Raw genomic sequence first — 25986 nt, 5'->3', positions numbered from 1 at the left:
AATAACTACAAAATCAAGGTTGATATACGTTTTCCGGAAATTTTCCCGAAGCACATTTTTTATTTCGCTGGAAAATATATTTTAGTAGACTATCTACTTAAACAGCAGATTGTAATTAAACAGAAGAGTAGCAATTAGATACATATGTATCGCTAAATAATACCAATGTATGTTCGTATTGTATAGTTTATTAAAGTTGTTATTATTGTTAAAATAAAGTTTTATTTATCTTACACCTACTACTACACTAACTAAGTAGTTTAATAAGCACTTAGATTATGTCGACGTGACTCCTCTTTTAATTTCTAGTTGTTCTAAACGCCGCTGCAACAGTGCATTCTAGAAAAAGAAAAATATTATGTTTTTTTTTAATACTAGCTGATTGCCCGCCACGTTGTCTGCGTTGATTTAGGTTATTAAAAATTCCATAGAACTCTTTGATTTTCCGGGATGAAAAGTAGCCTATAATATTATGTCACTCGCTAGGTCTTTAACATGGACGTATAAATACTCGTCTTTAACTATAACTATATTTAACTACCCATGCAAAAATCACGTTAGTTAGTTGCTCCGTTGCAAAGTGATTAAAGGACAAACCAACGAACAAAAACACACTTTCGGATTTATAATATGGGTAGTGATTCTCCTTTTATTAACTACTAGAGGATGCCCGCGACTTCGTCCGCGTGGATTTAGATTTTTATAGATCCCGTGGGAACTGTTTGATTTTCCGGGATAAAAAGTAGCCTATGTCCGTCCCCTAGATATAAGCTAACCCTGTACCAAATTTCGTAAGAATCGGTTACACTGTTGGGCCGTGAAAAGGTAGCAGACAGACAGACAGACACACTTTCGCATTTATATTAAGTATAGATAGAAAAATAAAATATTATAATAAAATTATGTACCTATCCTATACCATAACGTCCGCATAACAATTATCTAATAGTAATTCGGTAGGTACGTGTCACTCCCAAAGCTGCAGTGCTCGAGATATACATATAGAAGAAAACTATGCTGTCAATATTTTAATTTGAAATCTGGTATTAAAGGTTCAACTGAATACGCTGATCGTAGTTGTACCTACATACTCGGGCAGCTTTAAAAAACTTTTGAAACTTGCTAATATCACATTACGTACCTCCCTTAATAAGTCATCTTCTCTTTCTGCAGCAATCTTAAGCATCTCTTTGGAAGTCTCCAAAAGATTATCTTTCTCAACGATACTCTTTTTGAGGTTTGATATCTCAATGCGGTATGATTCCACTTGACTGCGCATCTAAAAAGGAGGAAGAAAATCATAATTTCAAAAGCAAATCAAATAATTTTTTTACGAAAGCCTACTTATACTAATACTTAGCTGCCTTACTTGCCTATATTGTGTGGGAGACTTAGCTAAAGATTTGAAATTGACGTTATGTATGGGAAAGGCAACCTCTCAGGGTGCAACCATGTGTGGTTAAGGCCTTATAAGTGGAATGTTCCATAGATGTCGAATCCACTCGAATATACCTAGATCTATGGAATGTTTGGACTCAAATTTACGACTGGGTAAGTAGATATTACAAATTCGTATAATTTACAATCCATACTGAGCCTGCTGCAGCTATTTATTACCCTAGATACTGATGGTAAAGGCTTACCACCAAGCGATTCCTAAATGCCATTATTCCAGATCCAGATTTAGCATTTAGCATTGTGGGAACGCAATTAAGCACCAATTTGTTATTGTTATAAAATACATCAAAATTAGTATGTGTATGTGAAATTTTATTTAAGTGAGTAGCATAAAATCAAGGTGTTACTGTAATGACTGGTCATATTTTACATGACAATTTCGAAAATTTTTCCCTGGATCATGCTACAGTCGCACTAACAGACGAAATATAATATTCGTAGGTATACCTTCTCCGAGCTGCTGCGTCCACTATTGGGACGAGAGTCGACACGCCTATGGGCACCCACTGATGACTTTTGGTCTGCTTGTAGTTTGCTGACAAGCCCTGAAAGCAAGAAGTTATGCCGGTAAGTACCTACTCGAATAATATTGTATACTTCCTTCGTACCTATATCCTATATACTATTATTAGGTATCATAAATTAGTAAATTAGGTAATCTTTACAAGAGTCCTATGTCCAGCAGTGGACGTCTGTCGGTTGACAATGACGATGATAATGAATATTATGCGAAAATGTGTGTATTCCGACAATTGACAATCCGACGATTGTCTTTCAATCACACCGCATCGGATATACCTACTTATTAAGTAAAGACTTGAAGAAAATGAAATAATTCCACCAGATTAAAAAAAACTGCGGTCAAGTGCGAGTCGGACTCGTACACGAAGGGTTCCGTACCATCGTACAAGAAATAACATTTAATTTTTTCATTTTCATGGCAGTCATTTTGAAATTCTTATTATTTGTTGTTACAGTGGCAATAATAATAATAATAATAATTGCCGTGTGGCACCGGCAGAGTAGAATGTTGCCACCCCCTCTCATCCCGTGGGTGTCGTAAAAGGCGACTAAGGGAACTGGGGAACTGATCAACATCCAAGTTCCCCAAAGCTCGGCGCGCTGGCCGCAAACAGCCTCCTCGGGGACCTGAGTGGACCCCGAGTGATGTAGCCGCCACTCGCCCCCCCCCCCCCCCCCCTTTTATATGATGGATAACGAAATAAGGAATGAGCGAATAGGGCCGCTGCCTGGGGGTCGCCAGGGCGCGCCTGGAGCTGGCGCTGGGCGTGGCAGCATGCGGGCCGCCAGTGCCACCAGTCGACCGGCGCTGCCACCTAGCCGGTCGACATATCCATCATCCCCACCAGATGGCTTGGCTCCGACAGGGTCCACCAGGGCCCAATCTTCGGCGCCCGCCGCTGATGGTGTACGCCGCATGCGCTGGACTTCTCTCATGAACGAGAATGTCATGCGTGCGTACTACAGGGCGACAGGAGGGGAAACCGGACGGACTGGCTACCGAGCGGCAATGTACCGCGAGTTCCTGCTGCTCGAGCCGAACTTAACTGTCACGGAACAAAACCTGGCAGACCGGGCTCGGTATATTCAGCGTTCTAACATCTTCAACGCTACCGAGCTCGAACGATTACGACGTGAGGCTGTCCCGGAAGTCTCAGCACCTACCGCAGAGCAAATCGTCTCCCAGGCGGCGCCTGTCCGCGAGGAGACAATTACCACGTCACAAGATTTGCCTGTGGAGGAAGACACTGAGGGAACAGTCTCCCTTGATATAGAGCGGATGAGAGGGATTCTCGAAGAGGCGATTTCTGAAATCCGGAGCGCTCCTCTAGAGAATCGTCCGCGGCTCTCCCGACTTACACTAAATGTAGCGACGCGGGATGTCATTGAGGCCATAAACAAAATGCTGCCACAACATCTGGAGAGCAGCACTGGCCTGGGTGATACGGCTTCTATTCTCTTCGGAGCGGCGCTAGCCGTGCACCGATTCATCGGTGCCAAGACTCTGGGGCCGCGGCGTGCTGCTGCTACAAGGCACAGCGCGGAACCGGCCTGGAAGAGGAGAATAGAACACCGTATCACTCTGGCTAGAGTCCTCATTGGCAGACTGCAAAGCTTCAGGTCGGGCAACGCTAGGCCAAGGATTGTGCGCTCTGTTAGAGTTGCGTTTAACGGGTGTGGGGTCAGGTTGGACCAGCCTGACATCGCGCAAAAGCTAACAGAGCGCATCGACGACCTGAAGCAGAAAATCGCTGCATGGGGGAACCGCATCCGACGATACTCGGCAAGGGTTGAGCGATTTCAGCAAAATCGCCTCTTCTCGAGTGATCAGAAAAGGTTCTACAAAAGACTGGAGTGCCCAGCAGTCTGCTCTACCTCTCAGCGACCGGACCCGGCCGACCTAGTCACCTTCTGGCGGGGGATGTGGTCGAGAGAGGTGGAACATGAGGAGGGCCCTTGGATTGCGGCGGTAGAGGAAGCATGTGCCAGAATAGAACCGATGAGCCCGGTTGCCATCTCTGCGGAGGATGTAGCTGGTGCAGTAAGGCGGGCCCCGAACTGGAAAAGCCCGGGACCCGACGGACTGCATCACTACTGGCTGAAAGGTTTTTCGGTTTGCCATGCGACCTTGGCTCGACAATTCCAAGAGGCTCTCGAGCAGAGGGCGCTCCCGAGCCTTTTCACTACCGGGATCACTCACCTAGCTCCAAAGTCAACCGATGCCACCGATCCGGCTAAGTATCGCCCCATAACGTGTCTTACTACCATCTATAAGACACTGACATCCGTTCTGAGCCTCAAGATCTCCCGTCACATAGACGAGAATAACATCATGTCTGGGGCTCAGAACGGATGTCGGGGCGGTAGTCGTGGTACTAAGGAGCTCCTTCTCATCGACTCCGTTGCGGGCCAACTGGTCAAACGCAACCGTCGGAATTTCTCCGCCGCCTGGATCGACTACAAAAAGGCATTCGACTCGGTGCCCCATTCATGGCTCTTGAGGGTCCTTGAGCTGTACAAAGTTGACAGTGCAGTTCGAGACTTCCTGGAGGCATGCATGGGGCAGTGGAGCACGATCCTGTGTCTCCATGGTGAGCGGTTGGCGGCTGCCGATGACCGGATAAGGATAGGGCGGGGTATCTTCCAGGGTGATTGTCTGAGCCCGCTATGGTTTTGCCTGTCTCTGAACCCGCTTAGCACCCTGCTGGAGGGCTCGGGGACAGGCTTTCAGTTTCGGAGAGGAGGGACAAAAGTACCTCACCTTCTGTACATGGATGACCTCAAACTGCTGGCACCCAATGCCACCCGCCTGAAGGAGCTGCTGAACATCACCACTGAGTTCAGCAAGTCCATCAAGATGGAGCTTGGACTGGACAAGTGTGCGGTCATACATGTGGAGAGGGGACAGGTTACTCATTCGGCCGAGATTAGTCTCGAGCCATCCAACATTAAGACCCTCTCTGAAGCTGAGTCATACCGGTATCTGGGCATGTCACAATCCCTAGGTGTAAAAGAGGCGGACATGAAACAGTCTGTTTGCGAGGCCTTTTTTGGCCGTCTGACAAAAATCTGTAAAAGTTATTTGTCAGGCGCCAATAAGGTCCGAGCTTATAACGGCTGGGTTATGCCCGTCCTCATGTACACCTTTGGCGTGCTCAGCTGGACTCAGACCGAACTTGACGCCCTGGACAGAAAAGTCCGCACGACTATGACTCTCTATCGCATGCACCATCCAAAATCGTCTGTGATGAGATTGTATATCCCCCGGAAGTGTGGAGGTCGAGGCGTATTAAGCGTCAAGACCATGCATAACCGGGAGATATCCAATCTCAGAACCTACTTTGAGACGATGAGGGGGTCCCCCATGCATAGAGACGTCATAGAATGTGATAAAGGACTCACTCCACTATCCTTAGCCAAAACCGAGTGGCAGAAACCGGTGGTACTTAGCACCTCTGACCGGGAGACCGTGTGGAAGGAGAAGGAGTTGCACGGACGCTTTTTTAAAGCTCTTAATGAGCCACACGTAGATAAAAAAGCGTCCGTGCAATGGCTGCGCTTTGGTGACCTCTTCGGGGAAACCGAAGGGTTTGTCTGTGCGATACAAGATCAGGTGGTCAAGACGCGGAACTACCGAAAGTACATTCTGAAGGATGGCACTCAAGACATCTGTCGAGCTTGTCGCCATCCCGGTGAGTCGCTCAGACATGTGCTTTCGGGATGTTCGGCGCTTGCCAACACTGAGTATCTGCACAGACACAACCAAGCAGCCAAAATCCTTCACCAAGAGCTTGCTCTGAAGTACGGTCTCCTGGATGAGAGGTTGCCGTATTACAGGTACACACCGGTGCCGGTACTCGAGCGCGACGGAGTCCGGCTCTATTGGGACCGGTCCATCATCACGGACAGGACTATTCTAGCGAATAAGCCTGACATCGTGGTGGTGGACCGGGCACAGTCGAGGGTGTTTTTGGTGGACATCACCATTCCATATGACGAGAACCTCGTGAGAGCTGAGACGGAGAAAAAACGCAAGTATCTTGATCTGGCTCACGAGGTTTCCGACATGTGGCATGTGGAGTCCACCGAAATCATCCCAATCGTCATATCTGCAAACGGGTTGATCCCAGTCAGCCTCGCTCACCATCTGAGGCGACTGGGGTTCCGTGGCAGTTCGCTCGCAGTCAGGATGCAAAAAGCGGTCTTGCTAGACTCGGCTAGGATAGTCCGCCGCTTTCTCAACCTGTCGCCCTGACCCCCGGCCGTTTGGTCTCCCCTGCCGGGGCGTAATCCTCCGCCCGGTACAAGTATGTATTTATGTAAATGTGTATGTAGGTTTATTTATTTTTATGTATGTAAGTATATTATATTCCCTTTGGCTTTTATATATATCTATTTTGTAACCGGGCGTGAGAGTGAGTTATATACATAATAATAATAATAATAATAATTTATTTATTTAGGAACAAATTTTTACAAAAGACAATGCCCATTCAGTATGAAAAAATGTACTGTCTTCAAGATTTTTGTATCACCATCAAATCAAGTTCTATCTGTTCAATGACATCATCAGAATATTTGTAGAAAAAATTAGTGAAAACGGTTTCCGCATTTCAGAAATATTAACCTTAAAAAATTACAATATTTTGAGGTTAGGTCAAGCTAAAAAGTAAGAAAGGATCTTTATAGGCTTAATAAAACAGTCAGTTTCAGTTTTTTTTTAAACAAAATAGTCGAGTAGGTATTCGGGTATTCGACTGATAGCAGAGAAAGAAAAATATAGCCTTTTATTTTACGAATACTTACCTACCTAGTACCCGTTCACATATAGGTACATCGCTGACCTACACGATTAACACCGATGACAGAACTCTACATGTTCTGTAGTAATAATTAGTATGAATGATTGCATAGTAATTAGGAAATAATATATCACCCGTATTGGATACAGGAAGTGGCAATTTGCAGGGCACATAGTTCGAAAAAACGATAGGCGTTTGGGTCCCAAAAGTGTTGGCATCACTACCTCGTAGCAGAAAGCGCAGCGTTGAAAGACCCCTCACTAGGTGGAAAGACAACGAGTCGCAAGAAGCCGCTCGATGGTGGCGGCGCAAGGCCGTGGTCTGTGGAAGTCCCTACAAGAGACCTATGTCCAGCCGTGGACGTCTAGCGGTTGATAATGATGATGGTTGGATACCTTGCTCTATGAGACCAGATAATATATCTAGTGGGAGACTTTGGCTGTGGCTAGTTACCACTCTACTGGATAATTCACTCTGCTATGAGCAAAGTCCTACAGCTACTCAACTCGGCGCGTAACATACACAAACCGAAATAAAAACATACTAAATAGAATTTAAACAAACAAAAAATATGGCGTCTATATATCGCTAGGCATCTCGAACATAGACAGTATAGACTGAGGCTATGTTGTACTCTTGCCGATAAAAATAAATCGATTCGACTTTCATCGACTATTTTTCTTCGAATTATGTAAGTACCTACATTAAAACGTGTTATTAATTACACCGCATTTGAGAAGGTTAAAAAACATAAAAAATGCGGTAAAAATAAAGATAATATTATTCACGGTAAAAATAGGCTCTAAAAATAATAATAAACAATTCAGAGTAACAAAACTCAAATTAAAAAAATCGATATCGTAGACCTAGATAATCGATATAACAAACAATAATATCATTTTTAAAAATGGACATCCCTTCTCAGTTCTTTTGTGACAAATGAATGGCAATCAGTAAATAACTACAATAATGGCTTCTTACCAGGCTGCATGGTCTATGACCTTTGCCTTTCCTGAACGGGATAAAAATTAAAAGTTAAAACTAACTACAATAATGGCAATGGCTTACATAACAGCCGGAAGTTTAAAAGCACTTTTATTGACGAAAAAAATAATCCCAAAACAAATATTCATGAAACTTAGTGAGAAATTATGTTTTTATTTTAGCTTTAATAAATGAATAAAAAATTTAAGGTACAATGCTTCTTGTGAGAGTACTGTCCATGGGCATTCTCCTTTTACAAAACAGGTGTGTACATAAACTTGATCAGTTTTTCCGCACACCTGTTATAGGTGTCGTCGACAATGTGTAGTGCACGTAACAATAATTTAATCTAATATAACAATTTCTACTAGTACTTACTACTAAACTTATAAACTAACAACATTAGTCTAAATATGGGTTATCAATAAGAATTATGAATATGTGTAGGTAGATAAAAAAAAAAAACGTTGGTAGGTAGGATGGTGCAAATAGCGTAAGACGTGGTAAAACCAGTTGACGCTCACTCACACTACTTCATGTAATATGATATCTTACTAACACTACTTCGTGTGTGATTTATAACTTTGGTACAGGATGATTTTGTTTTGTGTAAGTGCAATGTTTAGGTCAAGTAATTCAACTATCAATTATGATGCTAAATATTGCTTGATATTAGTATATGTTAGTGGTAAGTTAAGTTGTTAGTAAGTATTATTATTTGCAAGTTATAAGTATTATAAGTAAGTTTAGTTGTTAGTATTATTAGTGAATTAAGATATTAATATTATTAGTAAGTGTTAGTTGTAGTAGCAAGTAGATATTTATTTCTAAATTCAATATTTTGATAATTATGGCACGTTATTTACAAAATTAAATAGGTACAATAATTAAACTGCATAATATACAGTTTAATTATTATACTTCGAAATTATAATTTGTTGGTAGTATTCCTTTAATTTAACTTTTATATTTTTTTGATTTATTACGTCGGTTAATGACTTAGGGAGCTGATTAATTAAGTTAGGTATGACGTAATTCAATCCGTGTAATAGAAATACACATTCTGTGAAAATTTCAACTCTCTACCTATTACGGTTCACGACATTCAGGCCACTGACAGACAGACGGACGGACGGATAGCAAAATCTTAGTCATAACTCATTGGCATCTTTCGGGTACGGAATCCTGAAAACAAAACATTTAACAAACCTCTGAGAGTCAACACGGTCTGTTCCAAGTCGCTGACGCGTTGGTGATGGGCTGACGTTGGTACGTTCTCTAGAGAGGTCACACGCAACGTCAACTGCATATTTTCTTCTTTCAACATGTCGCAATAACTGCCCAGAAGTATTTTATTGAATTAGAAATTATCTAAAAGCTGAGATACGCAAAAATTGCCACGACAATTTATTTATTACCTAACTAGCTGATGCTGCCCGCAGCTACGCCCGCGTGGATTGGTCAAATCCCCTGCAGCATCAGGATTGAGGAGTTGGAATCCAATTTTTTTATGGAACAATGTCGCGAAGTGCCTCTATCGGTTAAGAAAAAAATTACGCAAATCTGTTCAGAAATCTCGGAGATATCGGTGTACATAGGTTTTCTACCTTCTGAGGGTTCTGTTTGGATTTGGCCAATGGTCAACCCGTTCTCATTCTGACCGGAGAAGAAGATAATAATTTTTTCAAAGTTAGATATTTGTTAATGAATAAGTTGATACGACAGTTCTTACTTCTTCCAATAATCCAGTTCTGGTTTTGCGTCATCTGCGGACTTCAATGGTGATCTAATTTGACCTTCGAGCAGTGTGGATTCCAATTTGAGCACTTGACCCTTTAGCGACGTTATCTCTGCCAAACACCTCTCATACTCCGATACTAACGTTTCGTTTCCCTTTAATGAAATAAAGAGATGAATCTAGTGTTGTCGTCAAAGAATTTAAAGTTTCTTATTAATAGCCGAACAATATTGGAAGCACGAGGCGAAGCCGAGGACTTTCAAAGTGATTTTTTTCCTTTTTAACTAAACTAGACTCTTAATTCCTATTTTGGCTAAGAATTGTTTAGTACTTTCCTCTCATTTGCGAGGAAATAATAAGCAAATAAATTCAAGAAAAAAGTTACATTGCAATTTGTACTCAGACAACGGATTAGGTAGTTGAACACTTTTGCCATTGTATAATAATATCTAATAATATTATTCTGCAGTCTGCTTCCGATGAACTAAGTAGGTCCTTACTCATTTTTTATTAAACAACTTTAAAATTGTGTTGAACTTATGAAAACGTCCACAGTCCACACTAATTTATTCATTCGCGCCAATTCATCCGAGCATGCGTGTGCGTTCTTGTAACTTTTTGAAAGAAATGCGCATTTAGCTATTATAGTAATAAATATCATGTGAAGCTAAAAGTATCTAATTATGTTAGTGGGAGTTTAAAGAACCTCTGTCCAGCATTATCTATTACTGTCGTGTTGTAAATCACTGGCGTCTTATTTCGTACCTACCGAAAAGAGCCGATTGACGTTTTGTGTTATCTTTTTTAATAATGAAGAAATTACCAAACAAGTGGGAGAAATTAAAAGTTCTTAAAAAAAAAAAGTAGTTAATACCATTTCTGCAAGTTCCAGTGCAGCAATTCGACGTTGCTGAGCTTCGATTCTGTCGAGAAGTGCACGTGTCGATACGGGAGGAGGTGTATAGCAGTCTTCATTTCTAGACACCGCTTTCTCGGACTCTTCTGAATCCTGCTTCTCAATTGTCAGCGACTTTTCATCTAGATGAAAAATAATCGCATAAGCATTAATTATTCATTTACTCTCTAGTGAGTAAATGGATAATTATTGTTTATGCGATTCTTATGTTTGGATTTCTTAAGGCCCTTTAAACGTGCCTCAACAACTACACCATAGCTGACAGGGGTAAAACTAATTAGCTCTATTATAGGTACAAAATTTTATGAAAACGCGTTTCACACTTATTATTCGTTTCCTTTCACACTTATTACTCGGCATTTTATGTCTACTGAAACATCGTGAGTAAACCTGACATACCTAAGAGTTCGCAATTGGTTAACGTGGTTGACTACAGCTTATACTGTGTATAGAAGTCTATAAGTTATACACTTCTCATTTTGAGAGGAGACCCGGGCTGAGCAGTGGGCCGGCGATGGCCCAGTTAATAATGTCCAGTCGTTAATATACTCACGTTTCATATCACTCAGTCTGGCGAGAAGAGCGCGTTTTTCTTTTTCTAGTCTCGCAATCGCAGACTTCGCTAAATTCAAGCTCATATCTATTTTCTTAACTTCTTGACATTTTTCTTCGAATTTCGCTTGCCATCTTTCCGCTGCTTGTTGGGCTCTAATTAAAGTTATTGTAAGAACACGAAAATTGAGTATTTACTTCACAATACAAACAATTTTGCAATTCTATAAATTGTCAAATTGTGAACAAAACGGTGTAATTCCACGAAATAAAATTTTACAGAAGGATCGAAAAATGCTTTAAAACTTTATTTTAATCAGATAAACAACTTTGATCGAAATCACGAACTTTGGACACAATTTTAGCACAGTTTAAGATCGTTTTGATTGCAAATGAGTTCAGTTTGTATTCCGTGATCAGACTTGGACTCAATTTCAATACAGTTTTAGGCCGTTTTGCTTGGCAATGTGTTTAGATTTGTATTCCGTGGGCCGAAAACTTCGGGATTGAAGGATCTGAAGTAACAACTACAACAAGTGAAGGAACAACTACACCGTTATGTTCCGTATATGCACCGTATATCATATTGGTTCAGGTAAAATAAGACCGTTAATTAATAAATATAAGTGTTTTGCGGTCTGCTTTTTAACCCTCGATCCAAAAAGGGTAATAAGTTTGACTTGTGTATCTGTGAATGTATCTGTCTGTGGCTCGTCGTAGCTCCTAAACTTATGAACCGATTTTAATTCAGTTTTTTTTAGCCAAGAACATCGGTTCAGCCGTTTGAAAGTTATCAGCTCTTTTCTAGTTACTGTAACCTTCACTTGTCGGGGGTGTTATTTAATGTACACTTGTCCACTTTGCATGCTAATAATGTTGACTGCACCTTAATCTTTACCTTTTGCATTTATCCCAGAGTGCTACAGAAGAATGGGCGTCACGTCGAGCGCTCGTCAGCTGGGCTTGTAAAGACTGAATCTTATTTTGAAGCGCCGCTGACTCCGCCGAGGGGACTTTGTTACCCGTGGTAGTGCTGATAATACAATAATCAAATTGAAACACTAGCATATTATGACTGGTGATTAATGATTTCAAACTAACAAAATAAGCATTGATTGAATCTGTTCAGGGTATATATTTTTAATAAAGAACTAATGACCCGCCCAGACTTCGCCCGGGTAGATGAAAAGAACGAAAACAATGTAGAGTTGCGTAGTTATCTGCTATACATTCGTTTTCGTGTAACTTTTACTGTATACGCAGCTTAAAAAATCGACTCAATTCTCAATTTATTCATATCTTATTACTAGTTTTTAATATCAAGGTTATAATATAAATAGCTCATAACCTTCTGAGATTAATCCCTGTTTCTATTGGTGAAAACAGTGTAAAAATCTGTTCAGTAGTTTCTGAGATTACCCCGAACAAACACGAACTCACCGTAGTGGCGGGACTTTAAATTTTAATGATATAAGCAAGTAAAGTACCTAGTGATAAAATCTTGACTAAATCAATCATGATAATTTCACCTTCTGCCGCTTGCCTGAGACGGTAGGATACAGTGCTGGTTGCGGTATTACATATTATCACAGTCATCGAGTACTATTTTTTACCGATTTCCAAAAATAGGCCCGTACCTATATATGTATTTTTAGGGTAGGGTACCTCAAAAGGAAAAACGGAACCCTTATACGATCACTTTGTTGTCTGTCTGTCCGTCCGTCCGTCGTGTCTGTCAAGAATACCTTTAGGGTAGGTACTTCCCGTTGACCTAGAATCATGAAAGGCAGATAGGTAGCTCTTATAGCACAAGTAAAGGAATAAATCCGAAAACTGAATTTGTAGTTACAAAACAGAAAAAAAATTGTGTTTCAAATTTCAAATTAAGAGAACTATACCAAGTGGGGTATCATATGAAAGGGCTTTACTTATTTATTCTAAAACAGATTTTTTTTTATTTTTAAGAATAATAATAGTCTTTGATTTATCGTGCAAAATGTAGGAAAAAAATACCCGAGTATGGATGGAACCCTCGGTGCGCGAGTCTGACTCGCACTTGACCGGTTTTTTTGGCTACAAGCAACTGTACTTACATACGAAAGATTTGATTTTTGAGATTCTGTGCGTCCAAGCGTGACCTGCGCTCCCTCGCAGCGAGGGCTTTTATTTGTCTCCTCAATATAGCATTCTGTTTTCCCACCAACTGTTTTTCTCTTCGTAAACGCTCTATCAACGGTTCCTGCCTGAAAACATATTAAATATTTTAGTGAAGATAATTCAGTTTTTTGATTTCAGCAAACAGTTTGACCCTTTTGGTGTAGCAGGGCTATATAAATAAGCGAGTACGATTCTACGCTTCCTAGGTATATTTAGTAATTTATAATGGCATAGATTTCTTTTCTTTTTTATCGCGTTGGGGATCTTTGATTTTCCTTTATTTAAAGTATCCCATATCGTGTTCTGGATGCAAACTATATCTACATATAGCTTGCGTCCTGAAGACGATATGACATACTTCCCATATGGTTATTGGGCGTAGGCTTCAGTGCGTTGAGATTGGTTCAGCAGTTGAGACAGTGTAACACAGACACACTTTGGCATTTATGGTATTTATTATATTTTTCTATACCTACTTACCATATAGTTGTAGAACTACTCGGTATCCTCATAAAATCATCTTGACCTTCGTTCAAGTCGCCAGAGGAATCAAACTTCAGTTCCAGTCTATCTGAGCCTTGTTGCGACGCGTCGCTCACTTCATCAACTTCGACGATGGCGGATAAATCGAAACTAGGATCATTTATTGTAAGCATTGTCTGCATGCTGAGTACTTGTGTCTAAAAGTCATGTAATAAAATTATTTATTGTTGCTAATAGTAATTTAATAATTATATAGAATCACTCTGATAGAAGTGAGACCCAACTTAGGTGTCATAATAATGTGATCATACGCGAACTTTGCGGATAATAAACGGTTATTGGTAGGTACTAATGATTTATTACCATTTTATTATTATTATATACTGTTATTTTGTGTGGACGTGAAAGGGGTTGAAAAACGTGATTTAACATCTCCATACAATTTTGGTAGATACAACGTTAACTCAAAAAGTTATTCGTCAGACTCTGAAGGGAAAAATCTTACCTTCAAATTATTTATAACAGAGCGTAGATGTTCAATGTGTGCGTCCTTTTCTGCTAACTGCTTTACATGGAAAGATTTTTGCTCCGTCAATCGTGTCCTTAGCTCCATATGCTCACGTTGTGTCTCATTTAATTGCGACAACCAGTGCTGGTTCTCAGCTTTGTATGATTCCATCTGTAGTAACGTTGGTATAATACTAAACGGCTATTCTTTTTAGTGAAAACAATTACAATTTTTCAGTATACTCACTTCATGGTTGTGTCTCTCTTTCAATTGGACACTAAGCTGTTCCATTTTTGATAATCGTTCTATGGCCAACTCTTTCCAACGTTCTAACTCACTTTGTTGATTTTTTCTGAAATTAATTACGTCCTCAGACATTCACATAATAATTTGAATATGATATAACAGTAAGTTCATAAAAGAAACAACAAAAATAACTTACAAATCTGTTTTGTATCCTTCTATATCACTTTGCAATTTAAAACACTTATCCTCCAGATCACTAATTTTTAATGTATATTTATTAATAGTTTCTTTGTCAACGTCATCGTTTGCGGAGATTGCTTTAGACTGTTTTCTGTAATAAATACACGATTAATTATAAGATACTTTAGTGTCATGAGAGATAAGATCTTTATTATTATCAGAGAAGGCGGTACTGGAATGATTGATGGTATTTTAAGAAAAAATATGGTAGTTTAGTACTTACTCATCAACTACAGCCTGTAACTCTAATAATTTTAACTGTAAATTTTTGGTCGATTTTAAATATTCACGCCTTTCCTTTTTTAAAAGTTCTTTGTATTCCACTATAACATCATTTTTATCATTTTCTATTTTTTTGAGATTTGCTAATAAGGCTTGATTCTCAGCGTGTACTGATTCATTAGTGTTTGTTTGTGTTGATTCTTTCGTTTTAAAATAATTTATTTCTTTTTTGGCAGAATCTATAATTATTTCCAAATTTTCAATTGTTTTTTCTTTTTCGTCGATAGTATTAGATAGACTTTGTAATTTATTATTTAATTGGTTGTTTTTCGTGTTCAAAAGGAGTATATCTTGTGCTTGTTGATGAGATTTCATATTAATTTCCTCTAACAGTTTTTCTTTTTGTCGGTTATCACTCAAAAGTTGATTTATATGGGAATTAAGCTCCACAGTTTTTCTATCATCTTCAGTTTGGATTAACTTTACATCTGTTGGTCTTAGGTTCAAATTAGTTTGAGTTTGACGATGTTCCACCTTTTTAGACTTTGAAACAGTCTTATTTGGAATGTTAGTGTCAGACATCTCATATTTTGTTTTTCGATCTTTTAAATCAATATATTGTGGTTCGACATGTGGTAAAGTGTATGTGAGACTTCCTAAAATGTTGCATAATATTTTGTATAAATTAAATAAAATTGTTAATATCAATGATTTAGACGTTTACCTTTACTAATGGCTTCGTCACCAGTTTGAATATCTTGGACTTCAATTTCTCCAGTTTCTATGTAATTCATTGGATTTTCAAATTTAGCATTTATAGTTTTAAAACCTTGACTTACTAATACTAACGTCCTTTCTAGAAAATCACAACGCTCTAAAAGATTTTTGTGTGATTGTTCTAACAGTAATATTTTTTTATTATAATTTTCAATCTCTAGTTTTTGAGTCTTTTCCTGAACAAATATTAAATATATATTAATTATTATTAATAACTTAAACATAACTTAACACTTTTACTTAAACATAAATATGTAAATTTAAGTAAGTACTGACCATAATTATGTTTTGCAGTTTATGTGAACAACTGTCTTCATCCTCAAAGCATTTTGTCTTTGATAGATCTAAAACTTGACTAAAAATATTGTGTTTTATCATGAGATTTAATCGTAAGTCTTCTAAGTCATTAAGTTTTTCCTCAGTTTCTTGCGATTTATGTTGAACTTCTTTGAGTCTATTGAAAAAAGTTTCTGCAGAGATTAGAGGTAAGCTACCAACATATTGATTCCGTAAAATTTCGACTATACTATTCATAGTTCTGAAAACAAAACATATTATTCGCATTATGTAAAAAAAACTTTAATTAACGTTATTGTTATATTACAATAATATTATATTGCTTTGATATATTATTTTACCTAAACTGTTTATTACACCTCTCAGAGAAAATATCAAAGACTTTTTGATGTTTAATCAACGTTTCTTCCGTCTCAGCTCTTAACTGTTTCTCTCTATGTAAATCTATTTTCAGTGATTCAATTTTTTCATAGCTTTCAGACGTTTGTACTTGTGCTAATAATACTTCACCACTGAGTCTATAAAAAAGAAATACGGAAATTCATTATTTTTAAAGTTAATTATAGTTCAGTTTCAAAATCCATAAAAATAAACATTCAAATAACCTGGCGATTATTGCTTTGTTATCCCCAATTGACTGAAGATCAAGAATTTGATGTCTTAACATATTTATTTCTATATCATTATTTAATTTTCCTTGTTCATATGCCTTTAACTGAAATGTTATAAATTATTATAAAAAAAATATTCCAACTTAAATTAACCTATATAATATAATTTTGACTTATATACTTGTAAAAGTAAAACATCATGTTTGTATTGGATATCTTTCTGTTGATCTTTAAGGAATTTATTTTCTTCTTTCAATAATTTCATTTGGTCTTCTATCATATGCAATTCTTCTATCGCTTCTATCTGCATTGTCTTATCTCTGAAATATAAGATAATTGGAGTATTTCAAAAGTAAAACACATTATGGAATGGATTTAATTTAAGACCAAAATATTACATTAGTAGCGATTGCGAAGTTTGTAAATCCAATATTTTCTTTTCTAACGTCTCTATGTCAACGTTTTTTTTATTCAACTCCAAAGCTATTTGTTCGAATTGTTTCTGTGTTACTAATTGTTCTACATCTGATATTATTTTATTTGTTTTTTGATCGTTATTAGTTGCTGAAAATAGAAAATAATACAAAAGACAAAATTTCATTCAATCCAAGTACATACGAAAATATTTTTTTTCACTCACTTGTTTCTGGAATGTCTTTTTGAAACCGATTAATGATTTCGAGTTTATCCTCATCTAATCGCTTTATTATATCTAGTGCTTGAATATGATTTTTATTGTTGATTTCGACTATGTTTCGATATTTAATTATATATTGATTCAAAACTTTATTTTGTTTAAGAAATAACTCAACTGGTACTGAATTTCGCAGCTTATCATTCAGGTTTATAACAGATATAATTAAATATTGAACTTTTTTTTCGTATTCAAATGATTCAGCCATTCTTTCTTTCTTACTTTCTAAATATTCATTCTTAATATTTTCATTCAAAGTTCTTATTTCTTTGTATGAATTCTCAAGAAAATTATACTTTCTATCCATAAAAACTGCTTTAGAGGAAGTGCATAATCCAGGTGATCGAATGCTAGTATCATCTTCATTTTCATCTAATTGACATTTTAAATTTTCTATCTCAGCTTTATATTGTTCTTCTTTAACCACCCATTTATTTAAATTATCTTCAGCAGTTATAGTTAACGAAGTAAATTTGTCAAAAAGAACTGTAAATTTGTTTTGAAAATATTTTATAGCGTGTACGAAGTGGTTTTTGTATATCATATTTCCCTTAGCAAGGATATCTTGTATCTGGTTATCATCATTAAAATCAAGTTTTTCATATACGTTATTAGGCATCCAAGATCCAAATTCTCCTTCACTTATATCTGCTGTGTTTGATATTTTATCGCTTGTTTCATCTTTTAAATTTGAGTTTTCTTTTATATCAAGTATTACTTTTTCTAATTCAGACGATCTTTGTTCTTCTTCAGCGAGTTTTTTCATTATTTGAAATGTCTCTTTCCTGTGTAAAGGGGTAAAATTAAAAAATATATTATTTCAATTCTTCTAAAATATATTAAAGATTATACCTTGATTCGTGTAGGGCATGCATTAAAGCATCCTTTCCACCTACTGCTGCTTTTAATTCCATAACGGTTTTCATGTGTGGTGAAAACCAACCAGCCAATTTTCGTGCTTCCATTGCATTTAAAATACCTTCTAAACTGGGACATTCCATCGAAAGAACTCCAGAAGTTGTCTCGCCTAGTAATCATAAAGAAATTAACATAAAATTAAATATTTAAGAGAAGTTACTGAGGTTTGCACTTCCCAATGCTTTCCATAAAGTTTGTCAGGTTTCCGTAAAAACCTAGTTACAAAGTTATAGTTATCGTTTCAAAGTTATACCGGCTCAAAGATTTGTATGTAAATCTTTGAACCCGTGTTACTTTAAACATTTTTACAGAAATTTGGAAAACCGCGGACACGAATATTTGTTTCTAGAATATTCATTTAGTTTGGTTGGTAAATATTCAAATGAGAACTAAATTATATTTTGGAAAGTTCTGGGAAACACGTTCAGCTACTTCTTTTGATCAAGTTCAGAGAGCTATAAATATCTTACTATTATCTTTCATAAATGTTAAAATCTCTGCCAGTCCATTTCGAAGACCTTCATTTTCTTCTAATATAGATTTTAGAGTTGTAGACGTTGTTTTTTCAAAACATACATCATTTGCGGCTTTTAATAGAGATTTCAGTTGCAGGACTTCTGATTTTTTATCACGATAATCAATTTCTAGAGAAATAAACTTATTTTCGTACTCTAGCAATTTATTCGATAGTTCCACATTTGCTATCTCCAAATCGTTATATTTTTTTAAAATGCCATGCGTATTTATTTTTTCATTTATCGGAATACCAAGATTATTTCTGAAATAAGTTAATTGGAAAATTTATCAATGATAAAATTACAAATTTACAAAATTAATAAAAATATTTTTGGATACCTCATGGTTGCATTTTCAAGTTGAAGTTCATTCACGAGGTTGCTCAATGTATTTACTTCCTGTACTAATGATTTAATACCTTCGTCCTTAATTTTAAGATGTCTTTTTTTATTTTTTATGCCTTCTATTAGTGCATTGACCCCTTCATCTGAGCGTAGTAGTCTTAATTGTGCCGTTATTTCTGTAAGCTAAGATTTTTTTTCTCAATTATATATAAATTATATATTATTTAATGATTGTTATTTACTTATTACCTCTTTTTCTCTTACAGCTACCATTTCTTCTGCACCTTGAAGGGCTACATTTAAGCTTTTGACTTTTCTTTTAAGTTTATTTATTAAAATTTTTTCTTTACCATCATCGCTTTCATTTTTGTGTTCAGATATAGAGTTATCAGGCATATCTTCAAGAACTGTTTTTAAATACTTATTTTCTTCTTTTAGGGCTTGAATTAAATTCGCGGTGTTTACCATTTCTTCTGACGCTTCTACCAGTTTTTCTTGTAATTGTTTTACTTTCATTTCTTCCAATTTGATTTTCTGAAAAATGAAAGTTGATTTAATAATATTCTGGGTTATTTTTTTTTGTTTAGAACAATATTATCAGAATGTTTACCTTTGGGGACACGTCAGATTTTGGTTTTTGTATCATAATATCTTCTTTTAGTTGAGAATTTTCGGCTGATAGCGCGTCAATTTTGCTTTTGTAGGATTTCACTTGTTCCTGTAGGAAAATAATGGTGATAGAAAATGTAATTTAAAATTTATTTAAGTAAATAAATCATTTAAATTAAAAAAATTGAACTATACTTTCAGATGCTGAAGTTTAGATTTCATATCTTCCTCGGTTTTTTCATTTATTAAACTATTTTGATTTACTTCATTTTTGAGAGTTTCTATTTCTATAACTAAGTTCGCCTTTTCTTCTTCCATTCTTGCGAGAAGTTCTAATTAGACAAAGCATAATATTTATAATATATTATATGACAAACAGTTTAAATAAAGTAAAAAAAAATTATCAAATTTTACACAAGATCTGTGTAAAAGATATGTTGCACACAGCGCACATAGCCAGAGAGGACCCGAGGCACAGGTCTTTCTTGATAACAAACTTAGCTTTATTTACTGGCATAACAGGGCCAGCGCTCTGCATACTCAAGCGCAGCACAGGCCACAGCGCAACGCAGGTTCTCTATTTGGTTTTTAGTATGGGTACCAATTTTAACCAATGGTATGTTGTTGGTTGTTTGACTCGACTCATCTCTATCTGTGTGCCTTAGATAGACATCTGCTCGAGTACTCCAAGAGGTAGTCTACGATCTATCCAAAACTGTGTTTTGAAATATTGCCTGCATACCGCGATATACCTTGGTATATGAAGTCACATTAAGGTATTACTATTTTCAATGCTATCACTTAGTGTGATTATTTAGATATATCAAGAAAAATAATCTAATAATAAATAATTATGTACGTTTGTAAAAATTTATTTTCCCTCGCTTTTTGATTTGGAGATAAATATTTGAATTGCATTATTGCATATTTAAAATAATAAAAACACTAACCTTTTAATTTTGTGTGTTCGGTGTTAAAGGCAAATAATTGTTCAGTTAAATTTTCAATGAGAAGTGTAGCTTCTCTTAACTTATCTTTGAATATTGTTAACTTTCCTTTTATTGTAGTGTTTTCTTCCTCCAATATCTGTAAAACGAATAAAATTCTTCTATATCATTACAATTTTTAATTTTATTTGACAGCCACAGGAAAAGAAGAAGAAAAATATTCTATAAGGTGCATCTATTTTAATTTTATATTATTTCTGTCTTACTTTGACGTCCCCAAGTAATTTTCTTATATGTCTGTTTCTTTTAGACACTTCATTTTCTAATTGTGCAATTGCGTCTAGTTCAGATAGCGTTCCGCGACTTGATTCACTTTCCTGGTCTTTGTTTTTATCTCCTTCATATTGAGTTTTGCGTTGTTCTAATTCGGCAATATCTGCATACAGCTGTTCTAAAATATCTTTATTTGCTTTTATTACTTCTTCTTGATGCGTAATTGTTTCGAATACACTGTCAGCACTAACAGCAGGAGAGTCTAAAAATAGTTATTTTTAAGTACCTAAGTAGAATTTTAGCTCGTCAGTATTGCTTCGAGTTGTACTTTACCTGTAATCGTACTTTTTTCTTTGGTTTTGTTCTTTCTTTTTGATTTTTCTATGTTACCCAAAACTCCGTTAATCTAAAAATTTGAGTTACACTTAGAAACAGCATAGGTATATTTTCCTCAAAAAAAAAACTCTGATAACAGTAACTCAAATTTATTTACACATATTTACTTATTTTTTATATATTAGAGATACGGACTTGCAGAAATATTATGACGTCATTTATATATTTTACATAAACGATATATACATATAATATATATACAAATTGTAATTATACTTACTATTATTAGGTGCTTTGAAAGCATCGATGTATGAAAGGATAAAATTATGCTGTCTATTCTATTTACCACTGGCAAACAAAGTGAACCGGATGACACTTCTAATATCAAAACTTGATTTTCATTATTATACTCATTTAACTAAATATTTTTATTACTTACTTGTTCAGTTTTATATTTTATTATATCTTGAGCGAGTCTAAATAAAATCTTTAGGTCAGTAAAGTTAAGTTCGATATCATCTGTTTCCATCCAGGACAAACTTTCACAAAGTTTTTCTTTTTCAGCCTGCTTTAACTCCCTTTGTGAAAATTTTAATATTTCTCTCCAGTCAGTCTCCATTCTTATAAGTATTACTTCAGTCACGAAAAAATAAATGCAAAAAAATGTGTCCAGTGATGACGAAATAATGACTCACACTGCAGCTGGTAAGTTTTTCCGCGTTGTTTGTATTTCAAACCGTTGCTAGGCAACCTGGTTTAGTAATGTCCTGTTTCCTATGTAGCGTCGTACGATACCTTACCGAATCGAAGTGTTCTGGATCGCCCTGCTGATCACGTTCTAGTTTTTGTCTACAGTGATATTATAGTGCGTACATTTTAAGAATTCACTCGCCATATTTGCTCTGTGTCAGGGTGTGTGAGGTATCCCCTCTCTCGTACCCCGATTGCCATCTCGATCTGTCGTACTTATGTAATGTCTATGCCTATGACGCTACACGTATATTGTGCCACATAATATCTACACACATGTGTACGAAGTTTTCTTCGCATTTTAAAATACAAATGTATGAACTTTGGCTATCTGGAGCATTAAGATATTAGGTCTCTCTGCATCGTCATAGTGACGAGTTTCTTGGAATAAGTTCCAAAATTCTTCCTACCTAGGTATTTAGGTGTATGACTGGAAAGTCTTGTAAAAAGTTATTTGAATAAAAAATCTTTTTATTTCTATTTCTTGGTAAGTATGTAGGATTAATTGGACAATGAGAATAAAACAAAAGTTTTAATAGAAAGTTTATATTAGATGTGATGACATTGAACAAATAGCAGTAAATGTTACATTGTATGTCGAGGTGTCAACAACAAATAAACGTTTGTGCTTCTAGAAATAAATTAACAAAACTACAACAATAGGTTAAAAATAAAATAAGAAATACCTAAATTTCATACATAAATTAAGCAAATACATAGGGCGAGAGAAACGACAATTTGGTAAGTAATTTACTTTTAGGTTCTAAACTAAATTTAATCATCATGTTTAATAAAAATAAAATGTCTATATGGAAGTGTTTAAGATATTATATAATAAAAGAGTCTTGAAGGTAAATCTTTTATATATTGGAAAAATTTAATTAAGTAAACAATGACTAGACATTAAAAAGCCAAGCCAAACATTTACGTCTATCGCATTTTTGGGAGTCAAATACACTCATTTATTATAATACACTAATTTTAAATTAAGCATACAAAATAGTATTGTCAACGTTGTCCATAATAATATGTATTATATTATATACTTTTATATATACTCGCCCTATTTACACCAGCCATTTCATAGTCATGAGTATTTCTTTACTTGTACATATTTATAGCTATGTTAATGCGGTAACTAATAAAAACACGGTGTCTAATGAAATTAAATAATGTTAGCGTTTATGGTTAGTTAATGATGATCTAATTTTGCCAATACACAAAACGTCGAAACTTTGCAGTTAATGAAAAACGTTAGTTTTCAAAGTTTGACTTTTGCCGATTTATATCATTAGGTAGGTAGGTAATTAAAAAAATTGTCATGGTAGATACTGTTACGCTATATTGAATAGGTTCTGTTTATTTTAATTAAATATTGTATCGTTATAGACTGTCATTCAAAGAAACTTTAGTTTCTAGAATAAAACATGGTAGTATAAGTTTTAGCTGCATACTTTTAAAAGTTACTTTTAAAAGAAGAGCTCCGATCCCCAGCTCCTACATATTAAATAAATTACTATAACTAATAAACGACTTTACAGGTATATACGTTTTATACAATTATACAACACCATAAACATCCAATAACATATTCTTTGGGCGCGCAAAACAACTTTGGGATGGTTCGATCAAGTTGGCACACATATTTTTTCTTAGTATTTATTTCAAACTGTGTAAAAGCAAATAAAAAATAATAATAAAATAAATTAAGTATTATTAGTTCATTAGAAAATATGATGGTATTACCTAATACTTATACCTACAAGGTATTGCATCGTTAAGCTGGAAAAAATATATGTACCATATAGAACATTGATAAACGGTATTAGTTCATTATATTTATGTATCAAGAATTATTTTATAAAAGGATATAAAAGTCATGGTTCATAATTTGGTAACATTAATATATACCTAATGAACTGTTAGTATACAACCAAATTTTTGAGTCATTAAAAGACTTCCTACCGAGTTTTCTACCATACAGAAAGATACATGCATATCATTGTTACAAAAATCGTGTAAGTTTTTCCAGTAGGTACTTACTAAATAAAAGGTATATTTTAAATTAAATAGATCCTGTATAATTAATAAAAAAAGTTTAATAATTTAATTTCACATTAATATTTTTGTAAATAATTAATTTGTGTAAACCTTAAACTAACCTTTTCTTCCGTTCTGTAGTAGGAAATAAAGAAACAGAAAAGCTACCAATGTTGCCAATTCAGACGTGATAATTTCTACCAATCTGCTTTAATAGAAAATAGGTAACGATTTGAAGTCATAATCCACGGGTTTGACTAGCCTTTTAACTCTTATTTTAAGCTTTGCCTTGTCGAGCTGTTATGATGATAGAAACAGGATTTCCGGACTACTCAATTGCTAACAATAAATTCATCAAGTTTGCGCTCGTTTGCTTTGCCTGAATCCGATGGTAAAGCCTATTTTTAAGGTTCTGTACCTCAAAAGGAAAAACCGGAACCCTTATAGGATCACTTCGTTTAGAATTTCTATTGTAAAAAGGTCCCACGTTGGGCGGCAGTTATAGGCCTCTCTTGGATAGGTAGAGCAGTGAGGGTGACTGCGTTCTTAGTAAGGCACCCAGCGTAGTGACCCTGGCAGACGTACCAAAAACCCGGTCACTCTCACCGGTTGTACCTATCTAAGAGAGGCCGTTCCATACCATTTATTTTCCACATTAAACGACTATGCCTTGGTTGATTTTGGTCTTGATTGGGTAGACATTATCACATTGAAAAAGTTAGTTCGAGGATATGTTTAAATGGTATATTTTTGTAGGCAGTCTGTAAAATGTTAGTTATGTGTTTATCTTGTGCGTCGCGTACACAGCGCGGCGCGGCGGAGGCGTCGCAGCAGCGACGTGTGGCGCTATCAGATACGTTCCACGTAGTTACCTGCAACCATTAATTGATTAAATTAATATGGTTATAATATCTACTTAATAGTCGATACACATTCTGCAAAGTATAAAGAGCTGCCAAGGACAAAACAGCCGCAAAGAAACTTGATATCCTGAACTATGTGAAGCGGTACTTCACGCCAACCAATGCATTAATCTATATATCAGATTTGGTCTGGAACGGAGTAGGTACTGGTGTCATCTTTGAGATGGCTCTTCGCAGTACCAACTCGATGCGACTCGATAAATTAACACGGCCGTAAAATAGGGAATTTGTAAAAAGGGGGGAGGAGGTTTATTTTGTGAAAATATCCTCACCAGGGAAAGTGCCAAATCTGCCAGTCCGCTGGCTGGAACCGACGTACCAGCCGTCGTCGCACTTCTCCAGCACGTACACCGTGTCACCCTCCTGCAGTTCTAACTCGTCAGGGTTTTGCGGCCGGTATTTGTACATGGCCCGGTATCTGCAAATATAAGATACGGTATAGATACTTCAGAAATACCCATTTTACTTATATATTACATATCTTAAAGCAGATATACGTGTTATTAGACATATTGATTGCATGTAGTCCGAATTTCAAAGCGTTATTATTAATCTTAAGGGCTCGAGGTTGGGGCGGGCAAAATATAGTTAATGGAGTTTTCTGGCAAGAAATTCACAGTAGTAACCTAGAGTTGAGAAGTGGGCGCTACACCCGGTTGTGTTGGTTTGCCATCTCATCGGTCTATGAGAGTGACGCAAACTCATCCAGCGACGATTTTGTCGTTAATGTACCTACAACGTACGGAACAGTCTCGATGTTGGTATCGACCCGCTCCTCGATAGCGGCTCTGTCATTGAGGTCGACAACCGCGTCGTATCCCCACTCCGACGCATATGACGACTTGGTCACATAACCCTATGTCAAAGCTTAGTCGTTAGTGCACAACGTACGGGACAGCCTCAGCGTTGGTGTCAACGTAGAGCGGTTCGGTGTTGTTGAGGTCGACGCCTGCGCCCGTCGGCGGCCCGTACCCGCGCTCCGACGCTGACGCACCCTGTGACGACTTGGTCACGTAACCTAAGGACAAAGATGAATTTAATGTTTATAATCATTAACCCACCACTAGCCCATTACTGAGCAAGTGGGTTTCTCTCAGAATGAGAAGGGTAGATAGTAACCTAG

At 36.4% G+C, this 25986-nt stretch overlaps 2 protein-coding genes across 10 annotated transcripts in view; both read right to left on the bottom strand.

The window, feature by feature from the left end:
* Window positions 1-176: 176 nt before the first annotated feature.
* Window positions 177-21858, bottom strand: LOC123867765 (centrosomal protein of 290 kDa-like). The gene is made up of 31 exons (XM_045910012.1): window positions 21590-21858; window positions 21148-21220; window positions 20808-21076; window positions 20545-20680; window positions 19790-19926; window positions 19596-19703; window positions 19235-19519; window positions 18981-19168; window positions 18596-18903; window positions 18060-18234; window positions 17154-17992; window positions 16912-17077; window positions 16695-16833; window positions 16508-16617; window positions 16244-16420; window positions 15882-16143; window positions 15553-15781; window positions 14830-15484; window positions 14563-14697; window positions 14367-14472; window positions 14118-14291; window positions 13610-13809; window positions 13066-13215; window positions 11871-12005; window positions 10974-11128; window positions 10379-10542; window positions 9499-9659; window positions 8976-9103; window positions 1906-2003; window positions 1142-1279; window positions 177-339 (listed from the first exon to the last, which is right to left on the bottom strand). Exons 1-31 carry the CDS (start codon window positions 21767-21769, stop codon window positions 277-279), a joined length of 6243 nt encoding a protein of 2080 aa, XP_045765968.1. The 5' UTR covers window positions 21770-21858; the 3' UTR covers window positions 177-276.
* A 572-nt stretch (window positions 21859-22430) lies between these two features.
* LOC123867764 (sorbin and SH3 domain-containing protein 1) overlaps window positions 22431-25986 on the bottom strand; it is a 191176-nt gene continuing 187620 nt past the window's right edge. For all 9 annotated transcript variants that reach the window (XM_045910009.1, XM_045910011.1, XM_045910002.1 and 6 more), the window contains 3 exons: window positions 25755-25881; window positions 25136-25281; window positions 22431-24812 (listed from right to left, as the gene is read on the bottom strand). In XM_045910009.1, the coding sequence (XP_045765965.1) occupies window positions 24790-24812; window positions 25136-25281; window positions 25755-25881 (296 nt within the window). In that variant the 3' untranslated portion in view covers window positions 22431-24789. The remainder of the gene's footprint in view (window positions 24813-25135; window positions 25282-25754; window positions 25882-25986) is intronic.

This window comes from Maniola jurtina, chromosome 8, assembly GCF_905333055.1.
Source record: "Maniola jurtina chromosome 8, ilManJurt1.1, whole genome shotgun sequence".
Classification (NCBI taxonomy): domain Eukaryota; kingdom Metazoa; phylum Arthropoda; class Insecta; order Lepidoptera; family Nymphalidae; genus Maniola; species Maniola jurtina.
The sequence above is the reverse complement of the archived record's forward strand: the minus strand, read 5'-3'. Positions and strand labels throughout refer to the sequence as shown.

What these genes read in the sequence shown, in the direction of transcription:
- LOC123867765 (XM_045910012.1), bottom strand. Translation starts at nt 21,769, where the DNA reads ATGGAGACTGACTGGAGAGAAATATTAAAATTTTCACAAAGGGAGTTA. An exon ending in AACAAAGCAATAATCGCCAG is followed by an intron (nt 16,421 to 16,507) that starts GTTATTTGAATG and finishes TCTTTTTTATAG; the next exon opens with ACTCAGTGGTGAAGTATTAT. An exon ending in AAGATGACTTATTAAGGGAG is followed by an intron (nt 340 to 1,141) that starts GTACGTAATGTG and finishes TTCTTTTTCTAG; the next exon opens with AATGCACTGTTGCAGCGGCG.